Source organism: Zingiber officinale, chromosome 8A (assembly GCF_018446385.1).
Source record: "Zingiber officinale cultivar Zhangliang chromosome 8A, Zo_v1.1, whole genome shotgun sequence".
Lineage (NCBI taxonomy): Eukaryota > Viridiplantae > Streptophyta > Magnoliopsida > Zingiberales > Zingiberaceae > Zingiber > Zingiber officinale.
The window spans coordinates 126,657,428-126,676,212 of record NC_056000.1 but is presented as its reverse complement, the minus strand read 5'-3'; the positions used below and the strand labels follow the sequence as shown (position 1 = coordinate 126,676,212).

At 44.3% G+C, this 18,785-nt stretch overlaps 3 protein-coding genes across 3 annotated transcripts; 2 read left to right on the top strand and 1 right to left on the bottom strand.

Moving 5' to 3' along the window:
• LOC122011230 (protein FAR-RED IMPAIRED RESPONSE 1-like) lies at positions 1 to 2,696 on the top strand. Its single transcript, XM_042567628.1, has 3 exons — positions 1 to 2,127; positions 2,235 to 2,315; positions 2,685 to 2,696. The coding sequence occupies exons 1-3, from the start codon at positions 1 to 3 to the stop codon at positions 2,694 to 2,696; spliced, it is 2,220 nt and encodes a 739-aa protein (XP_042423562.1).
• Positions 2,697 to 4,608: 1,912 nt separating this feature from the next.
• LOC122012778 lies at positions 4,609 to 6,009 on the bottom strand. Its single transcript, XM_042569423.1, has 2 exons — positions 5,053 to 6,009; positions 4,609 to 4,960 (listed from the first exon to the last, which is right to left on the bottom strand). Exons 1-2 carry the CDS (start codon positions 5,218 to 5,220, stop codon positions 4,664 to 4,666), a joined length of 465 nt encoding a protein of 154 aa, XP_042425357.1. The 5' UTR covers positions 5,221 to 6,009; the 3' UTR covers positions 4,609 to 4,663.
• A 566-nt stretch (positions 6,010 to 6,575) lies between these two features.
• Positions 6,576 to 7,626, top strand: LOC122010178 (peroxisomal membrane protein 11-3-like). The gene has a single exon (XM_042566617.1). It carries the CDS (start codon positions 6,627 to 6,629, stop codon positions 7,404 to 7,406), a length of 780 nt encoding a protein of 259 aa, XP_042422551.1. The 5' UTR covers positions 6,576 to 6,626; the 3' UTR covers positions 7,407 to 7,626.
• Positions 7,627 to 18,785: the final 11,159 nt, after the last annotated feature.

Here is an 18,785-nt window from a genome sequence, read left to right as displayed (position 1 = left end):
ATGGAGCAAGAACGATTAATTGAGGGTGATTTCCAAGTGTTGGGTGATTCGTCAAGCTCAAATGGAGTTGATACTCCACAAGTTGGGATGTGTTTTTCAGCTGAAGAAGAAGTTCGCGATTTTTACAAATCCTATGCCCAGATTCTTGGTTTTGGTATTGCAAAGCTGGGTTCCAAAAAAGGAGATGATGGCCAGCTGAAGTATTTTTCATTCGGATGCTCTAAAAATGGTAAGACTGCTCCTAGAGTGAAAAATTCTTTTTATCCTAGACCCTGTAGCAAAACGGATTGCAAAGCAAAGATTAATATTATAGTTCAGAATGATGGATCATGTGTCATTACGAGTATTCAACTTGAACACAATCATGCATTAAGTCCAAGAAAGTCAAGACATTTTAGATGTAATAAAGTGTTAGATTCTCAAACTAAGAGGAAATTAGAGTTGAATGATCAAGCGGGAATAACTTTGAGTAAGAGTTTTCAATCATTTGTTGTTGAAGCTGGTGGCTATGAAAACTTATCGTTTGATGAGAGAAAGTATAGAAATTATGTGGCTGAATCACGGAGATTAGGGCTTGGAAATGGTGATGCAGAAGCCTTGAATAATTACTTTTGTCGTATGCAAAGTAGAAATTCAAATTTCTTTTATGTGATTGACGTAGATGAAGATTCTCGCATAAGAAATATATTTTGGACTGATGCAAGATCTAGGGCTGCATGTGATTATTTTTCTGATGTCATTACATTTGATACTACATATCTTACCAATAGTTATGATATGTCATTTGCTCCGTTTGTTGGAGTAAATCATCATGGTGAATCCATATTACTTGGTTGTGGTTTGATATCTAAAGAAGATTCTGGAACTTTTATTTGGTTATTTAAATCATGGTTGACATGCATGAGAGGACGAGCTCCACAAGCTATTATTACAGATCAATGCAAAGCCATGGAAATTGCAATTGTTGAGGTATTTCCGGACTCTCATCATCGTTTATGTCTTTGGCATATTATGAAAAAACTTCCAGCGAAGTTTAGTAGTCATGCCAACTATAAGTTGATAAAGAGAAACTTGAAGAATATTGTTTACAATTCTATAACATCTGAAGAATGTGATAGCAACTGGAAAAAATTGATAGAAGAATTTAACTTAGAGAAAAATGATTGGTTGAATTCTTTATATGAAATTCGTCATAAGTGGATGCCTGTATATGTGAAAGATAAGTTTTGGGCAGGGATGTCGACAAGTCAAAGAAGCGAAAGTATGAATGTATTTTTTGATGATTATGTTCATTCAAAAACAACTTTGAAACAGTTTATTGAACAATATGACAATGCTTTGAAAAGCAAGATTGAAAAGGAAGATAATTCTGATTTTGCATCTTTCAATTCAATCATTCCAGTTATCAGTGGCAATCCAATTGAAAAACAATTTCAAAGTGTTTACACTAACAAAATATTCAAGTTGTTTCAAGATGAATTGCGAGGTTTGATGTTTTGTAACACTATATTTGTGAAGCAAGAAGGGTCAACACTCTTTTTTGAGGTGACAGAAACTATATATGGGAAAGAGGGAGCAATTCAAAAAAATATTTCATTTTGGGTACAATATAGTGAGTTACAATCTCAGATGAAGTGTTTGTGTCGTCTCTTTCAGTTTCGTGGAATTGTGTGTAGACATTTGATGTCAGTTATGGTGAAAAGAAATATCACTATAGTTCCAGAAAATTATATATTGGAACGATGGCGCAAAGACATTAAACGTGGATATCAAGGAATCACCAATATATATGATGATTCTTATCATCATGCAGAGGAACGACAAAGATATAATAATCTTCAACCATTGTTACAAGAAGTGGGGCAGCTTGGGTCAAAAAATGATGAAAGGTGCTTTGTTTTAACAGGGATATTGAAAGAAGCCAAAAAAAGAATTATGGATATAAATATTGGTGATTCATTTGATGGTTATCAGGACAACAATAAAATATATGAAGAATCAAGAAATGAGAGCAAACAGTTTCACAGTCCTCTAAAAGTAAGGTCTCGTGGACGTCCACCGATGAAACGAAAACAATCCAAAATTGAGCAAATTGTGAAAAAGACGAAGACAAAATCTCAAAAAAAGGTATGGTTGTATATTTGGCGAAATATACTTTTGGTGTTATGTTTTAGTGATAATTGATTTTGCTTTTGTTATTTGTTAATATTGAACATAACTACATCTATCTACAGAGTTCTACAGTTGATAAAAAGCAAGATGAGTTATCAAATATGAATTCTCCAAGTATGATCGATGATGAGTCCAGTAAAAATGTAAGTTGCGATTTCACTAGGTATGCACAGCTTTCTTAGGTTACTACACATCAATTTTGAGAATAACTATTATGTATCAAAATTGCGATCAATAATTGGTCTTTGCAAGATCCTGAAAGAAAGGTATGCACAGCTTTCTTAGGTGAAAAATACACATCTATTTTTGAATGTCTTTGCACATACCTAACTAGGAATGAAATGATCTGTAAACATTTTATAGTTGCTTTAATTCGTTGTCAATCATGCTTTCTCCTTCTGCCCAACATCTTAACTTTGAATGTCTTTCTTAGGTTATATGTCTACTATGTCAATCATCTTAACTTTATCCTTCAGCCCAACAATTTCATTAGTCTTTTATTTATTTTACAGGTTGTGTACTAAGGCCTATGCCGGGGAAATGGAGTTGATGACAAAAGAGAGAATATGCTGGATTTATGTTCATGACATTTAGACACTTTTTGTTGTGTGCTTGAGGGGTTGCAATGATGTTTATGTTAGCCCTATGTTGGGTTCTTTTTTAATTGAATATTGTAATGCAATTGAAGATTGTAATGCAATTAAGTTTATGTTTCCAATTGAATGTTGTAAGTAGTATCCAATTGAGAATTGTAATGCAATTAGATTTATATTTCCAATTTAAGTTTGTAAGTAGTATCCAATTAAAGTTTGTAATGAACTTGCATCATTTGGAGCTTGCATCATTTGGAGCCTCTTTCAGTTCATAGTTTCCAATTTGTAATCTCAATGTCTCTGTTATAAGTTATTTTTTTCTTCTCTGTTCTAAGTTATTCTTTTCTTCTTTGACATGATAAAGCTCTTGGGCAAGAACTTCTTTATCTTCTAAGAGGATTACAATTTTAGCTTCAAGTTCCATTTCCCTTTCCTTCAGCAAGATTATTTCATTCTGGAAACGTTTTAGCATCAAGTAGCTTTTGAAGTAGCAAGATTATTTCATTCTAGAAACGTTCTCCGGACTAGGTCAGAGAGGGCTCGGTAGCTCGTTCTCTGGACCGGACGAAGTCGGAGAGGGCTCGGCAGCTCGTTCTCCGGACTAGGTCAGAGAGGGCTCGGTAGCTCGTTCTCTGGACCGGACGAAGTCAGAGAGGGCTCGGCAGCTCGTTCTCCGGACTAGGTCAGAGAGGGCTCGGTAGCTCGTTCTCTGGAGGGCTCGGTAGCTCGTTCTCTGGACCGGACGAAGTCGGAGAGGGCTCGGCAGCTCGTTCTCCGGACTAGGTCAGAGAGGGCTCGGTAGCTCGTTCTCTGGACCGGACGAAGTCGGAGAGGGCTCGGTAGCTCGTTCTCCGGACTAGGTCAGAGAGGGCTTGGTAGCTCGCTCTCTGGACCAGGAAGACGGCTAACACAAGGACATTGGATTGGTCTGTTGACCGATCCAGTGATACTCCGGTTGTCTGGATCGGTCGGCAGACCGATCCAGTGAAACAATAGTCACCTGATCGGTCTCGTGACCGATCAGTGACCACACAGAAAGTCTCTGTGGGTTATCTGATCGGTCTGGGGACCGATCAGTAACCACACAGAAGCATTCTGTGGGTTATCTGATCGGTCTATAGACCGATCAGAAAGAAGCGTTCAGAAGACGTGGGAGGGATCGGTCTGTGGACCGATCCACCCATAGTCTGATCGGTCCACAGACCGATCAGGATATGTCAGGTCCTGATCGGTCCAGAAGACAATGGATCGGTCTGTTGACCGATCCACAACATGTCGTTTGTTTCGATGGCAACTCCAAACATGCTCGGATGCCAGATTTAAAATGCTAAATAGAATTCTGCTCAACTTCCTTTAGAATACTGAAAGTTGAAAAATAAACAAGATGAAACATATTCTCCAATGATTTGAATAGATCAGTAAATAGAAACATGGTAACAAAACTATAAAGAAAAAAAAATCTTATTAGAAGATATCTTAGTATTTTGCATTGCTCATGGTCATGAAGCCATTTGAAGAGCAGCTCTGCTTGCTACTACCCAATTGGTACTCGTGCACTGAAACCACATTTCCCTTTCCTTCCAGACAATGGATCACTTTAATCCTTAGTTGTTACACTTTTACAAGTACAACAAATAGAGAAAATTTAAAACTAGATGCAATGGAAATGGAACGAAAAAGTTTCATTCATCTAGAATAAGAAAGAAACAAGATTAACCATGATATGAATTTGACAAAATGCAAGACCAGAAAGCAACTAAAATTGCTTCAATCACATTATATATCAAAAAACTACTTACAAACTTCAATTAGAAATATATGGCTAATATAGGTTGAAGGCACATTAAAAAACCAAAAAACATCTTTCATTACTACAACAGTTATTTGCTTATAGCAAATTACACCAACCACTTCCAAATCATCACAATCCAAGTGAATACAAATACAACGATAACAACTCTAAACTTTCTATTAAATGAACATATTTCATCACTCAACTTCATAGTAACAGAGTTGTTCACAGGCTCCAGGAGAACATTGCAATCAACTGCACTTTCGATGTACATATTAGATTTCTTCAATTCACTAATCTCCATTTGTAATTTTTTGTTATCCCTCTTCAGATCATTAATAATTCCCTTAGCTCTCTCTGACAATTCTGGATCATGCCATAAGAAGAAGCCACATCCCCTTTCCTGAATATCGAATAAACTTAATCAAAATCCAATAATTAAAAAGCATATAAATATGGTTGGTTTTGCAATCATTTTATATAAATAAAACTTACTCTAAATTTTAGGCATGAAAAAAATCGTCTGCCTGGGTTGGTTTCCTTCCATGAAGTCCAAAGAGTAGCTCTTAACCCACAATAGCATAATATATGAGGTGTTTCATCTTGTTCATCATTCATGCGTCTTCGAGTGAAAGATGATGATGATATCAAACCGGCTGCCATGAATATTTGTTCATTTGTCCTGTAATCTTTTTCATATCAAAAGAACAAAAACCATCTACTCTTTCATATCCTTGCTCAACTACTATAATTTAGGTAATTGATGTTAAAGTAATACTAATACTTAGGAGGCCACACATAGTATAAGAGATCTCCAGTGTATAAAATGTTGGAAATTTAAAATATCCTAAACATGATTTTCAATTTCCTAATTGGTTCCACTTCTGGGAACCAAACAAAATTGGTTAATAATAGGACATGTCTCAAGTTTGATCAATGAGATGCTACAATAATTATAATAGGGCAAACAGAATTATAATTGCATTTGTTCAAGAAGAACGAAGAACTTAATGTCAAGTGAGAAAAAACAAACCCGTACAAAGGCACGGTTCGCTGGTGGAGGAGCTTTAGGGCTTAGGCGGTGGAAGAGCTTTAGGGCTTAGGCCGTGGAAGAGCTTCGCGACTTCGCTGGTGGTGCGCCTTTAGGGTTCACTCAGCGATGGAGGAGCTTCGATGGTGGCGGATCTCTGCCTTGTGCACAGCTTCTGCGTGGAAGATCTCTCGAAGGAGAGTGTGGCGCAGAAGAGAAAAAGGAGGAGAGGGCGGCGCAGAAGAGAAAAAGGAGAGGAGGTGAAGCTTCTGAGTGGAAGATCTCTCAGAGGAGAGTGCGGCGCAGAAGTGAAAAAGGAGGAGATGGCGTCGCAGAAGAGAAAAGGAGAGGCGAAGCTTCTCGGAGGAGAGGTCGGCGCAGAAGAGAAAAAGGAGAGGCGAAGCTTCTCGGAGGAGAGGTCGGCGCAGAAGAGAAAAGGAGAGGCGCAGGAAGATCACTCGGAGGAGAGTGCGGCGCAGGAGAGAAATCGGAGGAGATGGGTCGGCGGGTTCTGTGGAAGAGAGATGGGGGGAAACGGACAGAGTTTAGGGTTTTAGTCAAAGTTGAGGTGGACAGAGAGGAATGGAAAATGCATTTTTTCATTCCACGTGGGAATGGATGAGTCATTCGTGCAGCGATTCGTGCTTTGTTTTCCCGTAGCGTATCATTACTCTAAATAAAAATAGAGCAATGATATGCACAAGGAAAAAACCTCAATGAAAACCTCAAGGATAGACACATAAAATCATGGCCCACCATTTCATTTTTTGTGGGTCCCATCATTTTATATGTCTATCCTTGAGATTTTTATTGAGTTTTTTTTTTTGTTGTGCATATAATTTTTCATAAAAATAGGAGTGCTCATTTCATGATTCCAAAAAACGCTAATTTATTTTTGCCCAAAAAGATTATCGTTGAAAGGAAGGAGAGTAGTACACGTCACCGCTACCTCGTATTTTAAGTCCCGCATCGGATCTGAGTCGGTCTTTAGTCAAACTCGACTCAGGCGATCGCTTCCTTCCTTTTTTTTTTCCCTTCCATGGCGGATCTCGCAGTGGCGGACCCCTCCCAGAAGCCCTCCGCCCTGCCGCCGCCGCGGCCCGCGGCAGCAAGATCGTCAAGGGGCGGCGACCGAGACTTTCTGCTACACCTCGAAGCTTATCTCTCTCGCCGCGACGGCGTCGATAAGCTCCTCAAGATCTCCCGCTACGCCGCCAAGGTCGCCCTCGCTGCCCCCTCCTCCCCGCTCCCCCCGGCCCTCGCTCCCCGCCTCAAGTCCTTTGAATCCAGCGTCGGTCTTAGCCGCAAGGCCTTCCGCCTCGGCAAGTTCGTCCAGGATCTCAACGCACTCCGTGCCTCCGCTGACGGTGCGCTCTCTCCCGCCGATCGCTTCCTCGCCGTCGTCGCATACGGTGGTGAGGGCGCCTATTATTTCGTTGAACAGTTCGTGTGGCTATGCAAGGCGGGCCTCATACCTTCCGAGTACTCGCGCCGGCTCCAAATGATTAGCGCTTGGACAGAGCTTATCGGCTACTTCGGCAGCGTCGCCCTAAAGGCCAGAGAAGTACGAAAAATACAATCTTTGATCCGATCAGGGATCGATAGCATGAAACCTGAAGAGGATGATGAGGAAATTAGGAAACTGAGAACGAAGCTGTTGCTAAAGCAACTCTCCATCTTTCAAGATCTCGCTGATGGTTTGATGGCGCTCGGAGATGTGAGAGATGGAAAGGGGTTTCTCTCAAACACTCTACTGATGGCTTCGGCCGGCCTCCTTTCAGCACTCATCAGCACTCACAAGAATTGGACTTCTTCCTGAGGTACTCTCTGTTCATTCCTCTCAGAATAAGCAAGGCCAAGGCATTAGAATCAAAGTGCCTTTTGAAGCTCCATTTATCAACATTTTCTTAGATTATATGATTGATGATACATTACTAGCTGTGCTATTTGTGTCATTTTTAAAGCTGAATTTATCCAATTTGGATTAAGGAATTGCCTTTTCGCTTATCATCAATCGATTGGCATGCTTATTATCAACTTGCATTTGTTTTAGTAATCAGATCACATGTTTGTGTTAAAGAAAAAGGTGAGTTCAGACAACGAATAAGAATGCTAGAGTGCTAGTGAAGTCATTGAAGTGTTTGTATATACATTTTCAGATACATATGCATTCAGTTCATGAGATTCTCGACGTACTTTTCGAATTTGTTCTCAATGCCTAAAGCCAATTCTTTCCACTTATTTCATCCTGGCTTCTAATACAGATTTATGTCTGAATCTGTGAATTATGTTGGATACTTTATTGACTTCCAATTTTTGCTGGTTGTGTAACTAATAACACTTAGTTGAATCAGATCTTTTAGAGTGGAGGATATAAGGGGTAGAGAAAGGTTAAAAAAAAAAAACATTAACCAGTGAAAGAGCTTAGTGAAGAGATAAGAGTTAATTGGAATTGCCTCAACTTGAATGTTAGTATACTTACATGGAGGTATCACCTTTTTGAATTGGCTAGTTCGTTTTCTACTCTATACCATTTGCTATCAACTCTTGAATCCAGTTACATTTGGTTTCTTCATTCTTATGATGTGTCTTAGCTGAAGTTACTGTGAAGAAAGTTATAAGTGAGCTGAACGAAGTGTTTGGAAAGCTAGTTTAGGAGCTTGAAGGCCTATGCGACTGAGATGTATTGATTTATCGGTTGGTCTAGCAAGCAGACAATATTTTGAGTTGCTTAACTAAACCCTAAACCCACATTCTGTTTGAGTTATGAGACTGGTTTTGAGGCAAGTATGAAGTGCCAACCCTAAACCCTTAAACTGTAAATGGTGTAATAGAAGTCTGAAAAAATTCTCTCTTTGGTGCAAGAGTTTCTTAGAACTAAAATATATGATATAGAACTCTCTAAAGAACAACTCTGTTATGTCTTGTGATTCATATCAGAGTCTAGTATGTCACTCTTTGTATTTGAAGACTATTCTTTCCCGATGATGAGGTGATAAGGAGGGGCCCCATCCCGCGGAGGATAGCTACCATGGTGGAGGTAAAAGTCAAGGTGGCCAACGCTCAGATATCATCGGCCAGTCGGGCGATAAGGTCAATGCTCAGATATCATTGACCGATCGAGCGATCATGCCCCGACTAGGAGGAGAAGGTTCCGATTCGATCCCGCCTTTGACACAGGGAAGTGTTAAATGATCGACGCTCGAGGGAGTAGTGGGCGCCGGACGGAAGAGGAGACGATATGCATAAGCCGGGTCGAGCAGCTACACCGCTCGACCTTGCGATAGGACTCGGTATTGGCACAATGGAGCTCCGGCCGACCAGACGAGCCACCAGAACAACGAAGTTACGGTTTAGCAGACACATGCACAGGGGTAGCGAAGTTCTGGCCGAGCGGACGGGACACAGGAGCAGCGAAGTTCCAGTCGAGCGGTCAACCTGCTCGGTCTAGTAGCATACTCCTTCTGTTATCTATCGACATTCTTTTGGGAGTTAGTGCTGTTGACACCAGGTATGGACAACCAAAAGATCGTACGGCGGAAGTTTCCACTGTCACTTCAGAGATATGCTCGTTCCGTTAAGGTATTGTGTTAGGGACATTTTACTGACAAGTATTTTCAGGGAAAACATTAGGAAGCATGCTCGTCTTGGGGAGCGTGCACGCACGCTACAAGAGCTAGGGGGTCCAACTATCGGCAGAGGTATGCAATAGACACTATTCGTGATACTGTTTATTCATGTTGTTACTCCGCCTTCTACATCATCGCCGATGATTGACTTGAGCGTCGGAGGGCCAATGTTGGGGGTCCCTTCCTTGGCTCGGCACTAACGTAATCTGTGTTGTAGGTCGGAGTAGAGTCTACAGGCGGTGGGCAGGAGCACCATATCTCCAACTTTCCATCTCATCGACTTTTGGACAATATCACCCAACAATTGAAAACACTTTAAAGATGTAAAAGTTTATCCCACTAGAGGAAAATCTAGTCGATAATCATATTATTTTGTAATCAGAAAAGCTTGTGATCCAAGTAATTTGAATGACAACTGATATGAATCAACTTATTGAACAGTAATTGTCATAACCTCCTATTAGCATCAACTTATTGAACACTAATAGTCATCATATCCATCTTCGTTATCCAACTTAATAAAGTGTTACGCAACAATTAAATTTTTATCTCACTAATAACATCAGCTATATGCATCCTTGTATACTATAAGATCGGGCCCCGGGCTAGGTGTATAGGTTAATGATTGCAGTAGTCTAGAGGTCGAAACTTAACGGCAGATTTCATCATATTTGCGGACCCTGCCATAGTCATGAAGGGGTGACTAACGTGGCGGTTATGATGATCTCACATTCCTTAATTAAAATTTTATTGATCATTTAAATACATATTCATATCATTTTACAAGTGTCTTTCAAAAAAAAATTTATTTCCATTTTTTGATTGTTCATTCATTCATCATATGCTTATTTCATGTAATATAACCGTTCTAATCATCATTTTATTATATGTAACTTGAACATAATCATCGTATAAGAAGAATAATTGGTAAAAAAAATGATATGTGAAAACATTATATAATAAATTCATTCATTCATGTAGTTATCCCTTTTTTCCGCTTGAATCTCTAGAATAAACAGGGCACAAGGCTGGAGAAGGAAAGGCTAGAAAGGCGTCAAAAGATGGGTTGGAACAGGGGTGATCAGAGTGGAGTTCTGTCCACAATCGGGACGGTGCAAGGACTCGACGACACATCGACCTTGCTCTGTTTTGTTTTTTCATCTGACTAATCTAGAAAGTGAGAGATTCTATCCCACGGAAATTATCAGGATAAATTCAGGAATTAATGTCAAACAAGCGAGTCGATCCGAGCTTTGAGTTGTTCAAGTCATAGTTTGTAGAATCGTGATCCTATGTAAAATCGATTTAGGGTCAGGATCGGATCGGTCAGGATCGAATCGTAACATCGTATGATCCTATCAAAAATCCTTAAAATCTTATCATACATAATTAACAATTAGAAAAAATACATAAAAAATTCATTTACATATAAATAAATAATTAATTTTGTATATATATATAATCATTTACACTCAACACCTCAAATTACATTACTACATGTACAAATTTAAATTAACTTATAATTCAACTATCATTTTCGCATAATAATAATATTTATATTTTCATATCATAAAATGAAAGAATATAAAATTTCTATTACACAATAATACTAACACATTAATGTCAAAAATATTTCCTTGGTTTATAAGATAATTCAATTTAAAAACCAACAAAACACCTAACGTATATAATATAAGCTATTGAAACGTCGGAAATAATTTTCTAAAGACTGGTTGATGTCACTCAATACTAGACAATAGGTATCCAAAAACTCATTATTTTGGAGAAAAGAAATGACAGAATATTATTGATAAAAAACTAACTCAAAAATAATTAAACATATGTTTAAATAATTTTGATCCTGTCCGAACCGCCGAACCAAAGGACGCTAGGCACGTGGTGCGCTCCTATTCGATGGTGCAGGTCTCCGTCTGGCCGCACGAATCTCCGGCGAACCTGCACTGAAGTCGGGCCGGGAAGGAGTTCCCGGCGGCGACCCTCCGACGCTCAAGTCAGGTAAGTGGCGGAAAAAGGAGCTCCCAAGCTTGTAGAATGCGTACCTCCGGCGAAGTCTACGGCTCTTTATATAGGGTGATGAAAAAGCTCCTACACGCCTATCGAGGCGCGTGCGTGTCCGCAGCTCATGCCTCGGCGTGTACCTGTCAGAGAGCTTACCTGACGCCATACTGCGGCAGTCCCATTGCGCCTTCGATGGGACAACAGGACACCCCGTTGTCAGACTAGGAGTATGGCCTAGCCATATGATTCGACGGTTGTCAGAAGATGTTCCCCCCTCTTTACTGTTCATAATCCGGGGCGTCCGACCGGCTGGACAGGGAGTATGGCCAGCCGGCCCTTCCTCCTTTTACGCGTTGGCCGGACGGCACTCACCTCGCGTCCGGTCCGCCGTTGACATTGGTGTGCTGGGGAGATTTCCAGTAGGCGCTATGTAGAGACTGTTAACAGTGTCATTGTTTCCTGGTCCTTCCGCTCGGCTCTTAACTACTGTTTCGACAGAGCGTCGGAACCCCGTCCCGGTCAGGGCGCCTTTTACTACCGAATGTCCCTTAGTCAGCCGATCGGTCTGGTCCATTTCTTCCAAGTCCGGTCGGCTCACGCTTCTTCGGCGGGCTGCTTGGCCATTTGACCTCTACGTGGCGTTGACCCCTCGTTGGGGGGTCCCGGGCTCTTACCACCGGATCACTTGTCTTCCCTTCGAGTCTAGTCGAAAGAGGCGAAGTCTGACTGACTGGACTGCCGATCTGACAGAACAACGATCCTTGCATTGGGCCGCTCGGCCAGGCCTAATGATGCTCGTCCGTTCGGCGGTATCTGATCCGTGCCTTGTGGTCTCTTGGACCCCATGTCCGATGCTCTCCCCTACTATTCATCACGTGCACGGTAAGGGGAGCTCATTAAATGCGGCCAGTATCCCGCTGACACATGGCGATCATGCGTTTGTCAGCGTATGGCGGTGGCGTCACTTCCGATGGGACAGCCGCCGTTTGAAATGGACGGCTGGATGATGACTTCGTTATCAACGACTTGGATCGGACGGTGGAGGTTGCTCCCGGGCGGCGATATAAAGCCCGCGACTCCGTTTCCGCCGCCTTGTTGCCTCATCCTCTTCCGGCGCTTCTCTGCTCGTTTTTTTCTCCGGCGACCTCGCCCCTCCATTCTTCAGCAAACCCCAGGCCCTCGTCGATCATCTTTCTTGCTCGTAAGACCCTCTTTCTTGTTCCCCAACGTTTTCTGCTCTTTGTTACTTGTTTCCTTCAGTCGGTTTTTGTTACGCTCCGCAAGTGTACGGAAATGTCGCAAGTAATATAAAAGATTATCGTATCCACAGGGACTGGAATAAGCACTAGAAATGCCTCAATGCGAATTAGCTAAACAACTATCCAATCATTTCAAAAGCAAAGTAAAGGTAAACAAATCTAGTCTTAAAGATCAACAAACAAGAGTCTAGTGTTTTGGGTTATGATAAAGGGAGATTCTAGGAGTTTCGATTTCTTTGTAAGATTTCTTGAATGTAAATGGTTCACCAATTCTTATCCCTCAATTGCCAAACATGTAGAAAGTTGCCGGTTCCCTCTTGCAATAGAAAACCGGCTAAGGACTGAGAAATGTATCTAAATAGGATTAATTAGACATGTACCTATGTTGTCCTTACACAGAAGTGCACCTATTACTATGCCTTCCTCGGATATCAACGTAGAAGCCCACGACTCATTAATCTATCAAGACACAAGCAGCTAGTCATAAAATCCATCCTACTCTCTTGAATATCCATATTTCCTCTTCAAGATTATCTCTCAAACGTCCTTACACGGGCTTGCACCTGTCACGTGGATCCCTCGGATGATCGAGTGAGAGTTTATCTTTACAAAGTCCACAAGAAATCCAAACAATCAATCAAAAATGAGAATTAAGCACAAATCACCATTAATCATTCAAGATCTAATTGATACAAGCAAGTCAATGTCATTGAAACAAGAAAATGGCAAATCCATTAGAGATTACATCAATCCATCATACAAATACTCCCTTAATCCTAGAATACAAGATCTACTCCATGAATCGAGGAAGAAAACCCGAAGAAATAGAGATTACAAGCATTCCTTGAATCCCCAATCCAAGAAAACAAGAAGAGGGGAAAGAGAAAACTTATCTACAAGAAGCCTTGTCTTGGATCCAATCCTCGCTCGAGTCGAAATCGTCGAGATCTCCCTTAGAATCGCCGAGAAATCCTCCCAAGAATGGGGAAAACCACCAAATCTTGCTTTCTCCCAAAGGGAGATCCTTTCAATTCATGAAGAAGGGTTTAAATAGAGGAGGAATCGGGCGCCACACGACCCCGTGACACGGTAGTGTGAGATTCACACGGCCATGTCCAGCCCCACGCCTGTAGTAGTGTGACTCCACACGGCCGAACCCTCTGCTCTCTGGAAATGCTACAGTAGTGTGGTGCACCTGACCACGGCCTGTAGTCTCTGGAAATGCTACGGCCGTGTGGTGCACTGCACTGCTGGTCTCTGGAAATCTCACACGGCCGTGTAGATCTCCGCGGCCCCCGAAGCCTTCTGATCTGGTTGGCTTCAAATCTTGACACGGCCGTGCGAGGTTCACACGGCCATGTCATCTTCCTCTTCTATTGGTGCCAAACTCCACACGGCCCGAGCTCCATACCAGTGCAGGGTCGTGTGAGGTACACGGCCCGGTGCTTTCTCCCTTCGTTTCCTCCAATGCATGCCCAAAGATGTAGATTCTTCACCAAATCGACTCCTGTGTACAGAAAATGCACAAAAAGCAGATCTCCGAACCAAAAGAGTAAATATGCTAAAAGGAAAGTTGGAAGTATAAAAATGCATAGATCAAGCATGCTCAAAGTATGTAAATGTGCGTAAAAACATGCATAAAAGAGTATATAATCTACGCACATCAGTTTTCCTCCACTCCTTGCTTGAACCTTCTCTTTCGGTCCCGTATTCTCGTCTTTCGCCCATGACTAGCACCTCGCAGTCGACCGGCGGCGCTCCGGGCCTATGGTACGCGACCATGGAGAGCCGCTTTGATGAGGAAGACGCATTGCGTCTCGTTCGGACTTACGACCTGCCGACCGACCACCAAATAGTGTTAGCCACACCGGCCGATCGGCCTCATGAACCGCCGCCCGGCACCGTTCTTTTCTTCCGAGACCAATTTCTAGCCGGACTGCGTTTTCCACCCCACAAGTTTTTCTTAGAAGTTTGCAATTATTTTCGCATCCCGCTCGGCCAGGTAGTTCCCAACTCTATTAGGCTACTGAGCGGAGTGATAGTTTTGTTCAAACTGAACGGCATCCCCTTAGACCCAAAAATTTTCCACTGCTTCTACTATCCCAAGCAGGCCGAGTGGGGTACTTTTGTTTTTCAATCTAGGATAGGTTTCGTCCTCTTCGATAGCATGCCGAGCTCCGACAAACATTGGAAGGAGCATTTTTTCTATATACGTTTTCCCGAGCGGTCAACTTTTCGGACCAAGTGGCAGACGGTGATGCCGGCGCAACCGGAGCTTGGCAAATTTAGAGGCGACGCGGCCTACCTTCATGCAGCCGAACGGCTAGTTGGCCAGCGCTATCATATTGACAAGCTACTCCTCCCGGGAGTAATGCACATATTCGGCTTGTCTTCTACGATAGCCGACCTGCCCTGCAGCATGAGTAAGTTCCCCTATCTTCCCGTTTGTTTTGTTCTAACTGATTTATTTTTTGCTTCTGCAGCTGAAGTCATATGGCGCGCCAAAGCTACCGAGAAGCTCAAATTGAAGGCCGCTCAGAACGAGGCGGTGAAGAATAAGGAGGCCGCCGAACGGGGCCTTTCCCCAGCTGATCCGACCGGCGAAGAAGGTGAGGGGACATCAACTGTCCCCGAAGCCTCAGACGCCCCTGCCTCTCACGATGAGGCCGCGGGCGACATAGAACCTCCTACCGAAGCCGAGGTGGAGGGCCGTTCGGCCGATGACGTGCCGCTACGCACTCGGAAGCGCCGACGACCGGAATCCGCATCTGCCTCCACTACACTTGATGAATCACAGCCCGAGCGGGGCGCGGATGCACCGGTGCTGTCCGGGACGGTTTCCCTCGAGACTACTCCGACCCCTCGTGGTTCTCCGAGGGCCAGCTTTGAGGTGTCGCCGTCCAGCCCTTCAAAAACTTTGCGCTGTATCAGGCGCTTGGACGAGCTTCCCTCCTCGTCCACCGGTGGGCCGTCTGGTAAGGCCGACGCTTCCAAGAGCGAGCCGAGCGGCCAAAATTTAATTAAAACCGTTCTGCGCCTTCCTTCGGAGGCGTACATGGCTGCTGCTGATCGGCCTGTGGTCCCCGAGCAGCAGATTACCTTGACAGGCCCTCTGGCCCAAGCTTGGGTGGACGCTCGGTGTCGAATAGCCAAGATGACTCCCGGACAGCTCGGCGATAGCAACCTACAACAGGCCACCAGGGTATGCTCTGTTTCTTTGTTTGCGTATTTGAATTATGTTTTTAACCTGTCCACATTTGCTAGCAGAACTGGGTGGAGCAGATCGCCATTAACGATCGATTGGCCGAACTGGAGGACGAGTTGAGAAAACAAAAAGCTGCGGGGGTACCGAGTAGTCGACGGCCGCTCTGGAGAAGGCCAAAAAATTACTGGATGCCGAACGGAAAAGGGCTTCCGATTTAGCGAGCAAGGTCGTTCGGCTTGAAACGATGATCAAGCAACGAGATAAGGAGATCAAGACGGCGACCACTTGGAAGCAACAGGCCATCAACGATATGGACCGCGTGAAGGTGGAGATCAGGGGGCTGGAACAACGCATCAAAGATTTAGACGCCCTGCTAGCCACCGAGAAAGAGAGCCGCTCAGCCGATCTCCAAAGGTTTGATGGAGACTTGAAGGATCTCCAAGCTGCCAGCGATGCTGCCCGCTCGGACGAAGTGAGGAAGGCGTTCCTCCGCTCGGAAGACTTCGGGGAGAAGTTTACCGACAAGATATCCCTCACTTTCGAGGAGGCGATCAAGGCGGTGGTGCAAAGGCCACCTGCCCGCCGAGCTGACCATCCCCCTCGAGGACCTCGCAAGCGTGATGGACTCCATCCCCGACGCTCTTTTTGATTTTGATGTGTGAGGAGCGTTTTTATGAACTTTTTTGTATTCCCGCCGTTCGGCCCAACTTATTCCTGTAATGACTTGTTTGATCTACCTAATGAGTAATAGGTGACCTTCTGCTCCTTTCACTTCTGTTTTAGCAAGACATTTTTCCCTCGTCGCGCCAAAGTGTTCTTTATATCCTTTCCGCTCGGCACCACGCCTCTGTCCGGCTCAGTTCGATCGTCTTAATGACATCTATCATGCGACCGCGCAGCCGCTAGGCTTTCAAACGTAGTCGCTCGGCATTTACATGCTAATACCTCACTTCCACTGACCAACTTTTTCTTTGTGCCTTACCCCCAAAGGGGTTTTCCGTACATTTTTGATAAGCGAGCCGCTCAGCCGTATGACCAGGCCATCGTTGATTGTATCATGTGACTGGCTATCCGCTCGGACGTTTATAGACGCCGGCTCGTCTCTCGATATTTAACGTCGGAGCTCGACGGTCTTCCGCTCGGACGTTTATAGACGCCGGCTCGTTCTCGATATTTAACGTCGGAGTTCGACGGTCTTCCGCTCGAACGTTTATAGACGTCGGCTCGTCTCTCGATATTTAACGTCGGAGCTCGACGGTCTTCCGCTCGGACGTTTATAGACGCCGGCTCGTCTCTCGATATTTAACGTCGGAGCTCGACGGTCTTCCGCTCGGACGTTTATAGACGTCGGCTCGTCTCTCGATATTTAACGTCGAAGCTCGACGGCCTTTTACGGCTAACTTTTAACTGATTATATACACCCTGTCGAGGGGCGAGGGGTCTTCGTTATCGAGTGTGCGGCTCGTATAATACACCTCCGGCCTAACGGTCCGGGGCCTTCGATATCGAGCGTGCGGCTCGGTTATTTATATGCCCCGGCCGAACGGCACGGAATCTTCACGCAGTAAGTCGTTCGGCAAAGAATGCTCAATGTGTTTCATCTTTTTGCTTCCTGCATTACAAGTACATAGGCGACTAGCATATACACAAAAATGAATTACATTCGTGCACCTTTCATCCAGCTCGATAAGGCTGGAGATGATTTGCACTCCACGGTCGATCCAGCTGCCGCCCGGCTTCATCCTCCAAATAATATGCGCCCGAGCGGAGCTTTTCAATAACTTTGAAGGGGCCCGCCCACGGTGCCTCCAGTTTGCCGACGTCGCCGACCGACTTGACTTTCTTCCAGACGAGATCACCGACCTGGAATGATCTGGGGATTACGCGGCGGTTGTAGTTTTGCTTCATCCGCTGCCGGTACGCCATCAGCCGAACGGACGCCTTGGCTCGCTCCTCGTCAACCAAATCCAGCTCCATATTCCTCCGTTCGGCGTTGCCATCATCATAGCTCATCCTCCGGACGGACTCAACACCGACTTCCACCGGAATGACCGCCTCGCCGTCATAGACCAAATGGAACGGTGTGACGCCCGTCGCTTCCTTCGGAGTCGTTCGGATGGCCCATAAGACGCCCGGCACTTCATCCGGCCAACTTCCTCCCACATGGTTGAGCCGAGCGCGCAGAATACGAAGAATTTCCCGATTGGCCACTTCGGCTTGACCGTTGCTTTGGGGATAAGCCACGGACGTGAAGTGTTGCTCAATGCCGTAACTTTTGCACCAATCCTCTAGCATCTTCCCTGTGAATTGCCGCCCATTATCTGAGACCAATCGGCGAGGGATGCCGAACCGACAGATGATGTGTTGCCAGATAAATTTTTTGACCATCTGTTCGGTGATCTTAGCTAGCGGCTCGGCCTCCACCCACTTGGAAAAATAATCAACCGCCACTAGCAAAAATTTCCGCTGCCCGGTCGCCATCGGGAATGGACCAAAAATATCCATTCCCCATTGATCGAACGGACATGAAACTGTGGATACCTTCATTTCTTCTGCCGGTTGGTGGTTGAAGTAATGGTACTTTTGGCATGAAAGGCACGTTGACACTGTCCGAGCGGCATCTGCTTGTAAAGTCGGCCAGAAGTATCCAACTAGCAGGATCTTCTTAGCTAGTGCTCATCCGCCCAGATGTCCTCCGCACGATCCTTGATGTACTTCTTGGAGGATGTAAGCCGAGTCCTCCGAGCTCACGCATTTCAACAATGGGCGTGAGAAAACCTTTTTATAAAGCTGATCGCCGATGAGTGTGAACCGACCGGCTCTCCTCCTTAGCAGCTGGGCTTCATACTCATTGGATGGTGTGGCGCCCGAGCGGAGGAACTCTATGATGGGCGTCCGCCAGTCGCTTGGAAATGTGAGGCCTTCCATCCGGTCGACATCGCCTGCGATACTTTTCAATTGGGCTGCGGAATGGCGGCCGGCGTTGTGAGCTCATGAGCTTGGCTAACTCATCACCGCTTGATTTTACATTACGGGTATCTTTTGGACAATAACTTCTCTAAAATCGGCTTTCGACTCCGAAGGCT